The following is a 14,297-nucleotide window of genomic DNA, read 5'->3' as shown; positions in this document are numbered from 1 at the left end:
AACCTATGTGATTCAAACTTGAATGTTTGATAAAAATATTTGTCTTTAATATGCACAAAATACAGGCTACACACAGACATTCAACAAATCTGCACTTATGGACACACTTTTTTATTTTAGTACACAATAATATATATTTTTAATTGGTAGTTGCAGTCAAATCATTACACATACACCAAGCTATGACTTGTTATTGTGATGACACAGAACCAACACTCACTGACATCCAGGGCAAGATAAAATAAACTTAACAGACTAATGAGCCCAACACAGCAGCATTTGACAGTCACCCAAAGTAGCACAGAAGCCTTTATCAAATAAATCACGTGATGCAGATATACAATATGAGTCATGAACAACACAGTTATGGTCAGCTGCGTGACTGTTTGCTCTGTAACTGGATGATGATGAATGCTGATCCCAGTCCAGCTGTTACTGCTCTTGTTTCTGTGTGATGGAGGATCAGAGATCATTTCCTGCTTCTGCTGCACTTTGCTTCTGTTTCTGTATCTGTAGAGCTGCAATAGACAAAAGAAACATAGAGATTATGGACAATGATCACTCATACCCCACTTTAACATCTATTTTACTCTAAATGGGGCCATTATTTACAAAATTAACACATATCGTAAGACTTGAAACTAGCAACTGAGATTATAAAGTCATGGAGAAAATGTTTACTGAAGTATTTGTTAAAGTGAGATATATTTCTCTTTGCACCAAGGGGCTTGCCCCCTGCTTTGATTTTAAAGGATGCAGTTAGAAGAAACTATGTTTACAGGGAAATCCATCAGTCTAAACCTGCACATGTTCAACCAGACAAACATCTTCACTAAAGCTGGTATATCTGAAAACAGTCATGATGAGTGCACAGTGGCTCTTTGAGGTGATCCACCTTTTCTCCAGGTAACAACAGTGATGCTGATCATGATGATTAAGCAGAGCAGTCCAATCACTGTACGGACAGGTATGTGCCACAGGGAAGCAGAAGCTGGAAGACAAAGAAACATCTAGAATCAGACCCTCATCCACCACCAGCTACAGTCACTGATCACTCTGTGAACACTTTTTTGTTGTCATACCTGGACTTTCTACTGCAGCTGTTGTTTGTGGTGTTGTTGTTTGCTTGGTTGGGGGTGGGGGTGGAGGTGATGTGTGGTTTTGTGTTTCCCTTTCTGTAAGCAACAAATGAAATAAGTAAGTTTTTTTCCTCAGAATTTTCACCTTATTTGAAAATAGATGGGACGAGATCGTCATTACAATAAGGTGACAACAACAGTGCCACCTTATTGTAATCTGATTACACCTCGAGGTGACTGTTGTGATTTGGTGCTATATAAAAATTTTTGAATTGAATTGAATTCAACAGTGATGACACAGTCTGCATTACAAAAACATCTGAACTGAGAAACATCACATCTGCAGGGGTTTGTTTTGAATTTTTATATCCTCTGTATCCTTTAAAACTCTGGTTCATCTGTTTCTTGACTAAAGCTCACTTTTTTGTTTGATATTGGTCGACATACATTTGATCTTTACTCAAACTTCATTTTTGTTGCACTTTATCTCTTTTTGTTGTTGTTGTTGTTTGTTTTTGTCAAGTACTGATGGATCCTTCTGTGGGGAGAAGAGCTTTTTTTTAATGAAATTGAACAAATCTGGATGCCACCACCGTATTCCAGCTGAGATGAAGAGGTGCTTTATTGTTTGCTGTGCTGGTGCAAAGGTGAAGGCTTTGAAGTGGCGATATTAGCCCTTTCTGCCAACAGTCATCATGGGTAAAAACTGCAGTATTGTCACAATTTACAGCACTTGAATGTAGCAAAACACTGAGGGAGCTGAGATAACTGAACTCTGCAGAAGAGGTGAGGTAAAAAAAAATCTACCCTGTTTAAAAATGGCTGAAGGTCTCATCCAGATTAAACGCTTTGCAGTTTAGAAAAATCCAAAGCCTTAAAACAAACAAACAAACAATCCAGGAAATTTTAAACTAATACAGTGTTTAGAACCAAGAAAAGTGTGCTGTTGATGCTCATGTGTAATCCTGTGCTCTTAGACAGGTGAGTTACATGAAGAGTAGCTGAATATTCCCATTCCCTGAAACTTTGGGGACAATATCTTAAATAATTTAGCCCAAAAATAGATTTAATGTGTTTATCACTTCATCCTTATTGCTCAACAGTATTTTTGTTTTACCTTTATTCAGTAGTGGAGATAGACAGGAAAGCAGGAAGGAGAAATGGGGGAAAACCCACATCAAATGGCAACAGGCCCGGACTCGAACCTGTGCCTCCCCCATAGCTAAGCGGCATACATGGTTGCCTGCTCACACCCTGAGATATCCTGGCACCCTACTGCTTAATAATATTTTAATGATTTTTACTTGTGGACAGCTTTACCCAGCATCCCAGCAGTGGATTTATTTTTTGAAATCTGCAAAATATTAAATAACAGCAGCTATGAAATCCATAGTATGAAGTATAAATATGAAGAAAAAATATTATGGAATAGAAGAAAAAAGCAGGATAACATATAATTGCATCAACCAAATCCAAGCCTAAGAGGACAGTCCTATTTCATGGTGCACGTTTGAACGTTAAACACTTTGACTGTAAAGAAAGCAAAAGTAGCCACTGTGTAGCTCTGTCAGTGAGACCTGGGGAGGTGTGACCATAACTGTGTTTTCCATTAAATTACAGCTAACACTGTTTCAGCCTCATTCTTTCAGCTGCTCATGTGAAGACAAACCAATTCCAAACCCATGACTGCACCGACTTACAGATTTTAGGCTATTTAAGTTCAGCAAGCACTACAGATTATACGAGTTCTGCTGTAGGATTAAATCACTGTACTGAGATGTATAGAACAATACAACTGCTTGCAGCCAGCAGAAAAATTATAATGTTCTTCCTAAGAATTTTTCAATTTAGTTTTATTTATGTAATAGCGCTTTGAGTGCTCATACTGAGTAGAAAAGCGCTATATAAGAGCTAGTCCATTTATACAACACCAAATCACAACAAACAGTTGCCTCAAGGACAACAAAGATGCTACAATAATACAGAGAAAACCCACTCAAACAGTCAACAGTCAAAATGACCCCCCCCCCCCCCCCCCAAACAATAAAATGCTATTCCTTTTCTGTGTAAGTCCGTGTATTTCCATTTCCATGTAAACAGATGAAAATGCTGTTTTTTTAAAAATGCGCACTATGGTTGTGGCTCCTATATCGACACCGCCAGCTTGTGGCCTGGCAGTGGGAACTACAGCATTTTTAGGGTCTTGTGTTTCTGTGTAACCTGAAATCATTTCTGAAAAGTTTCCGTGTGAACGCTTTACTTTTCAAACACGAAAATGGCGAAAAGACACAGTTTCCACTGAAAACATTCTCATGTAAACGGGGCCTTAGACACATTTACTGTTTGCAGTTTGATGGTTTCAGTCTGTTCTTGACTTCCTGTCTCTCACCTCTGTCAGATCTCCCTCCTTTGGTCACATTCAGATAAGCGGCTGGTTTTCCATCACAGTAGTACAGGCCAGTGTCAGCAAGCTCAGCTGCTATTATGATCAATGTTTGGTTCTCAGTGGAAACATGAATACTTCCTTGTTGTATTTCAGCATTGTCTTTGCTCCATTTCCGAACACCTGATTCTCCAACATCATGAGAACATTTCACAGTGATGTTGCTCCTCTCTTCAACACTGTGTATCATTGTTCCTGTGAATAATCAAAGAGTGTAGTAATTAAAAACCCAAGATTTATGGATCTTCATGGCTAACTGGGTAGATCATGGGTTTAATAACTAATAACAATAACTAGGTTCAGAGGAGGGTTAAATGCAAGGTGTGACAGGCAAAAGAATGAAGGGTACCACAGGTAGCAGATACAGTGAATTGTATTGAATGGTTACAAAAATGACAGTGCAATTGTAATTGTGCACAATACCCACTTTACCCTCTGAGCTCAGATTGTGTTTTAGTAATGCTGGCTTTAGTCAGTTAGTCAGTCAGTTAGTCAGTCAGTTAGTCGAGTCAGATCCAAGTTGCTCTGTGTTCAGGAGATGGTGTTTATGCTGGGGTGGCATGGCAACTGTCCTACTACACAGACGAGAGTTTGTAGAGGGGGCAGACAGCCTGTTCTCCATGGGACCAAGAAGGATTGGTCCAGTTTGGTTCAAGAGTTGGTTCAATGGTGGTTTGCCATGCAACTCATCAGGGAGACCTCATCAGAGGTCGGTCTGTCTCTCCCACTTCTACAGACTACATCTACAGGTCATCATTGATCAGGGTGCCTTTTCTTTAGTTTTCTTCAGCTTGATTTCAACTTTTCTCGGCTCATAAATATAAACTGATTGCTGTATGGAAGCTGCCATGGTGTCCACCATGTTGAAGGCAGTGGACATCCCCGCTCCACATAATTTTATTTTCTTTATGTGGTTAGAGACCGGCCACATATGCAGTACACAGGCAGAGGAGAAGAGAACTCGTAGTCACCTTCAGACTCAACATATGAAGGATCATACCTGTGAAGAGACAATGCCACCAGCATCTGGATAAAATGGTAAAAATGGTAAATGGACTAGTTCTTATATAGCGCTTTTCTACTCAGTCAGAGCACTCAAAGCGCTTATACAACACGTTTTTTACATTTACCCATGCACACCCATTCATACAAGCACTTCCATGTTAACTAAGCTAAGTGCTTTTTAATTATATAACATTCACACACATTCACACTCCGACGGAACGGTCGAAGAGCAACTTGGGATTAAGTATCTTGCCCAAGGATACATTGGCATGTAGCCTGGAGTAGCCAGGAATCGAACCCCTGACCTTCCGATCAGTAGGTGACCTGCTCTACCTACTGAGCTAAAACAAGAGTAATCTTTCCCAATCTGAGTATTTTTCACCTCGTTGCTTGAAGAATGGACCGTGCTGAACTGGATGTCACTTTGACATGTGGAGTGAAAAAATAATGTTTTTTTTTTAAAACTTGTTTTTCCTATAGCTGCCACTGTAGCTATGATTATGAACTTGAATTGGGAAGTGTCAGAAAACAGTTCAGTTGATTGCAAGATTTTTCACACTGTACCTTTAATCTACTGTCAGTGTACAGAGTGGACCTCTGTGGAATACCCGTTTGTATCACATGATGGTGTGGTGAGTCAGTGTAGTGTCAAGTCCAACAGAGGAAGAAGAGGAAATGATTGAGTGTAGAAGGACGAGTATTTCAATGAACTGGACATCAAACTTGTCTGAAGCAGGAAATGAATTCTTATCATCAGGAGAACCAACTGGATAGAAATCATCCTGAGCTGCATCATGGAAAATGTACTTTATAAAAGTAGCAGTGTGACAGTAAATGTATGGCACCAACAAAGTAAGTACATAGGTGATGGTAAATGCTCAGCACCTCTGTGGAAACAGTGGATGAGAGAGAAAGAGAAGCGGAAATGAACCTCCATGATGTGATGCTGCTGAGTTATATAACAGACAAGCAGCATTTAGTTATTCGCCATTATATTTAAGCTGTATTATCTGCTCCACTGTCTTGATTTTTTGTCCACTTTTTTCTTCTTTTTTTTTTCACTGCCAAAAGGATAATTCTTATTCATTTTCACTGGCTGGCCTCATCCATAAGGTTTGATTAAACAGAATCATAAATGACACCTGAAAGTATTTATAGTCTATAATGATCTTAATCACCTGTTCTTGTCATAATGTCTGTGACTGAAGGAGGCTGCCTTCGACTGGTCCGTTTTGTGTGGAAGAAGACTCAATGATGAGTCAAATTTTTTTTATGTGCACAGAGCCGACTACTGCACAACAAGGAAAACAGTGCAGTCAGATGGAAAGCAGGATTTTCAGATTCTTGATTGTCTTTGGGAGAGCAAAAGTTCCGGTTTTACTGATATTCGTCAGTAAAACTGGAATAATAAAATCTCAAACCTTTTATCAGCACTGAAATTCTTCCTTCTGTATGTAAATGGACTAGTTCTTATATACTGCTTTTCTACTCTAGCCAAGCACTCACAGTGCTTATACAACACATTTACATTCACCCATTCATACAAGCACTTCCAAATGTAACTAAGCTAAGTGCTTTTATTGTCTAACATTCACAAACATCAGAATCAGAATCAGGTTTATTTTGGCCAAGTATGTTTACACACACAAGGAATTTGGTTCCAGTTGATGGTGTCTCTCTAGTATTATACAGTGTCCTATAATTTAACTTAAATGCTATACAATATACAATACACAATATACAATACAGGTCTGGGAAGGGAAGGTGCAGTGTAATTTAAGAAATATACAATACCCAAAATCTAATAAATAATAAAATAAAATAAAATAAAGTGCAGTGTGCGTTGTAGTGTAACAACAAAGTTTGTAACATTTAGGCAGTTGTGTAGAGATCAATGTTATTGATCAGCTGTTAATGAGTGTAATGGCAAGAGGAAAGAAACTGTTTGAGTGTCTGGTGGTTTTTGTGTACAGTGATCTGTATCTCCTGCCTGAGGGAAGGAGCTGAAATAAACTGTGTCCAGGGTGTGAGGAGTCTGTGATGATTTTCTTTGCCCATTTCCTGGTTCTAGAAGTGAACAAGTCCTGAAGGTTGGGCAGAGGAGCACCAATGATTTTCTCAGCAGTTCTAATAGTTCTTTTCAGTCTGCTCCTGTCTTGTTTTGTTGCTGCTCCAAACCAGATTGTAATAGAAGAGCACAGGACAGGTTCAATAACCGCGGAGAAGAACTGCCTCAACAGCTCCTGTGGTAAACCATAATTCCTCAGTTGGCGCAGAAAGTACATTCTCTGTTGGGCCTTTTTGAGGATGGAGCTGATGTTGAGCTCCCATTTCAGGTCCTGAGAGATGGTGGTTCCCAGAAACTTGAAGGTTTCCACATTCGTCACAGGGCTGTTGGTTATGGTGAGGGGAATCATTGATGAGGGGTGTCTTCTGAAGTCCACTGTCATCTCCACAGTCTTAAGCATGTTTAACTCCAGGTTGTTCTGACTGCACCAGAGCACCAGCCGTTCAACCTCCCGCCGATATGCAGACTCGTCACTGTCATGTATGAGTCCGATGACTGTTGTGTCATCCTCAAACTTAAGGAGTTTAACTGTCGGGTCTGTCAATGTGCAGTCGTTGGTGTAGAGGGAAAAGAGCAGTGGGGACAGGACACATCCTTGTGGAGCTCCAGTGCTGATTAACAGTGTATCTGAAGTGATTTCCCCCAGCCTCACTTGCTGTGTTCTGTCTGTCAGGAAGCTGGTGATCCACTGACCAATGGCAGGAGGTACAGTGAGCTGAGAGAGTTTGGAGGAGAGGTATCAGGTTTTATGGTGTTGAACGAAGAGCTGAAGTGAACAAACAGGATCCTAGCATATGTCCCTGGGCTGTCAAGGTGTTGTAGGATGTAGTGCAGTCCCATGTTAACAGCATCATCCACTGACCTGTTTGCTCGGTAGGCAAACTGCAAGGGGTCCAGCAGGAGTCCTGTGACATTCTTCAGGTGAGCCAACACCAGACGTTCAAAGGACTTCGTTACCACAGACGTCAGTGCGACAGGCCTGTAGTTATTTAGTCCTGTGATGGAGGGTTTCTTGGGTACTGGAATGATGGTGGATTTTTTGAAGCAGGAGGGGATTTCACACAGTTGTAAGGATTTATTGAAGACCGGAGCCAACTGATCAGCACAGGTTTTGAGGCAGGAGGGGGAGACACCGTCTGGGCCTGGTGCCTTCCTGATCTTTTGTCTCCTGAAAAGCTGGCTGACCTCCTTTTCATGTATTGTCATTCCAGTAGATTGACTGATAATAGTTTGATCAGGGAGAGAGGGTAAAGGTGTGAAGAGGGCAGTTGTTGTGTGGCTGGAGTGGGTGGGAGATGTAGGACCCGTTTACACGATGCCGTTTCAAAATGAAAACGGCGTCGGAGTGAAAACGATGTGTTTCGGAAACGGGGTTCAGAGTGGAGCGTTTCAGAAATGCACCGGTTTGCGTTCTCTTGTAATCGCTTGAAACCGGGGTGATTTGAAAACGGGTGACTCTCAGATGCGCACTACGGTTGCGAAGGCCACAGTTTTCCGCACATGCGCAAATTGATAAACAGTACTCGTGGATTCACGAGTGCTTCTTATGCTTTTCTTGTGTTTTTACCGTTTTGTAATTCAGCGTTGTGTGCAGCAGCGATCCAACCTCATCGTCAGTCCACACAAAACCTCTCACACTGGCTATTTTGTAAGTAATGAACAATTTGCCGCACTTCCTACTGTGTCCCTCCACGCATGTGCATCTTGCGTAAACAAGCTTTGCAAAGAGAAAACCAATGCCAACTTGTGGCCTGGCATGGGAACTACATAGTTTTTATCGTTTCACGTGTCATCGTGTAAACCCAGATCGTTTCTGAAATGCTATAGTGTAAACGGAAGGCTGAAACGCATCAATGGGGCCGTAGACTTGTCTCTCTCAAATCTACAGTAGTAGGTGTTGAGATCATCAGCCAGGTGTTTGTTTGCCTCAGTAGGGGGTGGTGGACTCTTGTAGTTTGTGATGACTTTAAGGCCTTTCCAGACTGATGCCGGGTCGTTCGCTGAGAACCTGTTTTTTAGTTTCTCTGTGTATGTTCGTCTGATCTCTTTTGTCAGTGTTTTCCTGGTCTGCTTGTACAGGTCTCTGTCCCCACTTCTAGGTGTCACCTTTAGCCTGATGAAGCTGTTTTAACTTGGCGGTGAACCATGGTTTATTGTTACTGTATGTGCAAAAGGTCTTGGTTGGCACACACACATCTTTACAAAAACTGATGTAGGATGTTACAGTGCCAGTCAGTTCATCCCGATTTTCAGTGGCAGCTTCAAAGACACTTGAGTCAGTACAGTCGAAACAGTTCTGCAGTTCTTGCGTTGCCTCCCTGCTCCATTTCTTCACAGTTTTGACAACAGGCTTTGCAGATTTTAGCTTTTGCCTGTATGTTGGAATAAGATGAACCAGGCAGTGATCAGAATGTCCCAAAGCTGCCCATGAAACAGAGCGATATGAGTTTTTAAGTAGTGTATAGCAGTGATCCAATGTATTATTTTCCCTGGTAGGAATATTAATATGTTGTTTATATTTTGGCAGTTTGCGGTTTAATTTTGCTCTGTTAAAATCCACAAGTATTATAAAAAGTGAGTCTGGGTGTTTCAGTTCCAGTCCAGGTATTTGTTCAGCTAGAATCTGTAGTAAATGACTCATATTTGCCTGAGGTGGGATGTTAACTCGGACCAGGATAAAGGAGGAAAACTCCCGCGGTGAATAAAAGGGTTTACAGTTTATGAATAGTGATTCCAGGTTTGGGCTGCAGTATTTGTTCAGAACTGTGACATCTAAACAGCAACCTTCATTAATATAGAAACAGATTCCGCCGCCTTTGTTTTTTCCGAAAGCTCTGCCGTGCGATCCACGCGGTGTAGATTGAAACCCGTCAGATGTAGTCCACTGTCCGGGATGGATTCGCTGAGCCAAGTTTCAGTAAAGCAGAGAGAAGCAGAACCTGAAAAGTCCTTATTTGTCCTGCTGAGTAGATGTAGTTCCTCCATTTTGTTGGGTAAGGAGCGGAGATTCGCCAGGTGAATGGATGGAAGCGCAGTTCGGGATCCGCGCTGTCGCAGCTTTACAAGTGCTCCGGCTGGTTTACCTCTTCTGCGTCTTTTCCATGTCCCGTAGAAGGCCGCCGCACCTCCAACTGCGATCTCCAAAAAACCTTCTGGGTTTGTGAAATCCGTAGAAAAACTGTCCGGGATTGACTGCTTGATGTTAAGCAGTTTGTCTCTTGAGTAGGTTATATTGTTTGAGTAGCCGTAATTACAGATATTAGATACAGATAATACAGATAATTTGCCAGGTGCACGATTCAAGGTACAAGAGTAACTCTTGTGTAATAAAAACTCAACAAAAGATACCATAAAGAAATATATTCAACAACCAACTGTTCACAAGACAGCAGCATTACAGGCTAAATGTGTGTAATATTAAGGACACACATGAACATCAACAGGGAGAAACAAAGAAAAACATGAACTCCCAAACTCAATAACTTCTACAATAAACTCCTAATAAAGTTCAGTGTCAGTGCAGCAGATTAACAACAGCTTCTGGTTTGGAGCTCTGCTTGTGTAGCTGGATTGAGTGTGTTCATTACCTTACGGTCGTGTGATGGTGTTTTATATGTGGTGCCGGCTGGGACTTCTTTTGGTCCTCGCTCTTTGTGCTCATTTCTTTGGCTGCAAACATATTAGTCCCTGTTATTTCTTCATTCCCTCGAGTCCTTATATTGATTGTTCCTGATTGTTATTCTCTCACTGATAAATTGGCCGGAAACGCACAAGGACGAACAGGTTCATCACAACCTTGAGGCTGCCAGGAGCAGTCTCATTTCTCCGGAGCTGAACGCCAGATTCCGTCGGTTCAGAGCGGTTTCTGTAGCTGCCTTGTCTGCGCTTCTCAGGTGGACTTTGATGTTGGTGTTTTTTCCTCACTGAGACGTGTTCCATACATTTTTCATCATTCACAACAAGACGCTCTTCTATCTGTATTATCGGACTCAAAGAAACTCCATATGGGACTCTGCCGCTTTCTCGGCAGCCGTCGGACTCACAGGTGCCTGACGGCGCTCCCAGCTTAAACTCGGAGAGCGGAAAATGATCAAGCCACAAGTCTTTTAAATAAAATGACAAACAAGAAAAAGAAGGTCATTTTATCTATAATTCAGTTAGTTTTAGTTAGTTTTTTAAACTCACAATACCATTTTAGTTAGTTATCCTTTTTTCCTTTTAATTTTAGTTTTTATTTATTTCAGTTAAGTTCTTATTTCACTCGTTTTCATTAACTATAATAACCCTGGTCTACAGTAAATGACCTAGTTTTAATATAGCACTTTTCTACGCTAGCTGAGCACTCACAGAGCTTTATATAACATGTTTACACTTACCCTTTTTCACACACACATTCATACAAGCACTATTTCAAAGTGCTTTTTGTGTAACATTCACACACAGTTGCATCAGAGAGCAACTTGGGGTTCAGTTTCATGCCCAGTGATACTTTGGCATGCAAGCAGGAATCGAACCAGCAACCTGATGACCTGCCCTACCTCCTGAGCCACAATCACCACTCATTAACCGAAAGCAAATGTGACAAATAAATCATTAGTCCAGCCAATCAAACAAGACTGGGTCTTACACTTAATTTCTAATTAAAGTTTAAATAGTATTTCATTAACTATACAGATTTTTTTAAGTTTTTTTTTTTCAGAGATATATGATTTTTAAACAGGAAGAAAAGCAGGTTAACTTTGATAAAGTTTGATGTTACCTGATGGGATCACTGTCAGCTCCACAGCTGCTTCATTGTTACAGAGGTATCTCCCTGAGTCTGAGACTGAAGCTTTGAGAATGATCAGTGACATATCTGCCTGTGAACTGTATCGTCTGCCTGAATCATTGATGTGTTTTTCGTTTCCGTCACAATCAGCTGTAAGTATGTCAACTTTCCTTCCTTCACTCTCCCTGCTCCACAGCACTTTACCCTTCACAGAGTGAGGACAGGGCAGGATGGCATTCTCCTTCTCCTTAAATACTTTACGGGTTAAACCTGCAAAACAAACAACATGTTTCAAAATCATATTTCAGTCAAAATACCACAAACCTACAGATGCACATGACTCATTAATGTTTCAACAATCAAGTTTGAGCCCAAAGTTCAATAAATTTAAACTCTGCGATAAGATCGTTCTGACATACAGAAGGAAGAATTTCAGTGCTGATAAAGAGTTTGCACAACCATGATTTATGTATAGGAATAAAAATCACAAACAGACAGCACGTTTTCACACTGATCAGATTCTCTGTACACGGAGCTGTAACATTTAAATCAGTGTTCCATGTGATCATAATTTCTCAAAGCTTTGATCAGGAAATGATCATTTCTTTGTCATAGCTGAAATGTTGGAGGTTCGTTGCCAAATAAAATCAAAACAGCAACAAAACAAAATCAGTGTTTTCTAAGATTTTAGATAAAATAATTAATTATGTCATCTGGAAAATAAAGAAATTATATGACAGAAATCTGCTGTCAGTAAGAAAAACACCTGAAGCCTCTGACAGTTTGAAATTTCACACCATTATCTGCTTCCTGCGATCATGTGACTGATTTCAGGAGCCACAGTGGTCCACATTCTGAAGCCTGAAGAAACATGTATTACTGCTGTATAGGTTTAAAAAATAATTAACAAATATAGAATAATAGAGAAAAATAATAAATCTTATGAACTTAAATGTAACCACAGCTTTTACAAGAACACTGTCAGATATTTTAATTAAATTAATATGAACAGTGTTCCTAGTTTCAGTTTTCCTCTTCAGACACAATCAAACCCAAAAAGGATCTAAATCCTTCTTCTACTCCAGCTCAATCTGTCCAGCTGTGCCATAACTTTAATATTTAATATGAAATAATCTCAAATTTTAACACCACAAAATGCTGTCAATTAAAAAAAGTTGCCTAAATAAATATTCCACTATGGTAGACTCCTACATATCAAACACAAATTAGTCTTTGATGACTTTTACTGTTTTATGGAGCGTCGCACATCTTTTACACACACCTCCAAAACCTCTGCACACAGAGAGACCGCGGGTACGAGGAGGGAGAGACGCTGTTCATTCACTGAACTAATTCCTGCAGGAAGTCTCGGACAGCAGGCGCATAGCTACACATAGCTACACATTTCAGCTTTTTAGGGAATTCTGATGTCAGCAATCAGGAAAGTGTTTGACACACAGTGTTTGTTTGATCTTTCTGAGTCTTCTGATGCTCTCTATCTGGCTCGTTACTTTTGGTTTAGTTAACAGTTTTCACTCAGAAACAGCGGCTCATTTTGGCTCATAGCTGGAAAGAAACTGATCCTGATAATCAATGTTGGATAAATTCCAAAATTATCAGTCCAGTGTAAAAAAAAAAAAAAAAAAAAAAGGTTTATTCTTGCAAGAAGAGAGACGGTTACAGTTTCCCTGGGCAATCATAAGCGCTCTACAGAGTGACTCTCTAAACTCCATATTTATACACACCAAAAGCACCATGGCACAGGAGGAGTGTAGGAGAAAGAGGAACTGAAACACTTTGAAACACTTGGTGCAGGTAAATGGACTAGCTCTTATATAGCGCTTTTCTACTCAGTCAGAGCACTCAAAGCGCTTACACAACATGTTTACATTTACCCATGCACTCACATTCATACAAGCATTTCCATGTTTCTACTAAGCTAAGTGCTTTTTTAATTAACTAGCATTCACACACATTCATACTCCGACAGGACGGTCGGAGAGCAACTTGGGGTTAAGTATCTTGCCCAAGGATACATTGGCATGTAGCCTGGAGTAGCCAGGAATTGAACCGCTGACCTTACGATCAGTAGGTGACCTGCTCTACCTACTGAGCTACACAAATAATGAAACTAGACATGGGAAGAGGATGAAAATCAGACACACTCTTAACACTTTTTATCAATTCTCAATAACAAGGTACACAATATGAAACTCAGACAAAGGTCAGAGTGATATCAGGACTGTGTAACTTTTGTCTTCACACTCTCATTCTCTATAAGGTTTATTGAGGTCATACAAAGTTTTCTTCCTCCTCACGTAGGCATGTGTCTGTTCATAACTACAGCAATTCATACAAGTAATTCGGATAAACATGATTATTATACTAACAATCACCCACACAGTGTGACCACTAACCTCTACTACAACAGGAGCTCTGGGCCGTTGCTCAATACTCAAGTACACAAGTACGTATATTGAAAAACTGCCTTAATGTAACAGAATCAGGAGCGCTGGAAGTGAAGTTAGTTTTTGATCTGACCGCAGAGTGCTTCAAGATGCAGCGCTAAAAATCAGTGGGTGATCATTTTTTATCCCCGGGGGTAATGAAAACACAATTCAATTATAAAATACATTACAGCATAAAGTTATAAGTTTCTCACCTGCTGTGACATTAGAGCTCAGAGCCCAGGCTATCAGGCAGCAGTAGATGTTCACCCTCATCCTGACTCTCACTGAAGTGTCTGAACGCAGAACACGGAAGTCAGTGTCCTCTGTGAACCCGCCTTTTCCTCCTAAGATAAGTTTTTTTCTTTCTTTCTTTCTTTTATTATAATGTATTATTGTTGAGGGGAGGGGAGTGCTGTTCACACTCACCAGGCTGAGTTGCTGTCATCATCAGCAGCTCGTCTTTGTTGGAGTGATTTATTTCAAC

The 14,297-nt window shown here is 40.5% G+C and overlaps 1 protein-coding gene across 1 annotated transcript; it reads right to left on the bottom strand.

Moving 5' to 3' along the window:
* Positions 1-223: 223 nt before the first annotated feature.
* On the bottom strand, positions 224-14,088 carry LOC115788747 (uncharacterized). Its single transcript, XM_030741906.1, has 6 exons — positions 14,026-14,088; positions 11,355-11,633; positions 3,469-3,717; positions 1,083-1,175; positions 896-991; positions 224-518 (listed from the first exon to the last, which is right to left on the bottom strand). The coding sequence occupies exons 1-6, from the start codon at positions 14,084-14,086 to the stop codon at positions 463-465; spliced, it is 834 nt and encodes a 277-aa protein (XP_030597766.1). The 5' UTR covers positions 14,087-14,088; the 3' UTR covers positions 224-462.
* Between the last annotated feature and the right edge of the window lie 209 nt (positions 14,089-14,297).

The sequence above is a fragment of the Archocentrus centrarchus genome, chromosome 11 (assembly GCF_007364275.1).
Source record: "Archocentrus centrarchus isolate MPI-CPG fArcCen1 chromosome 11, fArcCen1, whole genome shotgun sequence".
Classification (NCBI taxonomy): Eukaryota; Metazoa; Chordata; class Actinopteri; order Cichliformes; family Cichlidae; genus Archocentrus; species Archocentrus centrarchus.
This window is presented reverse-complemented; position numbering and strand designations above follow the sequence as displayed.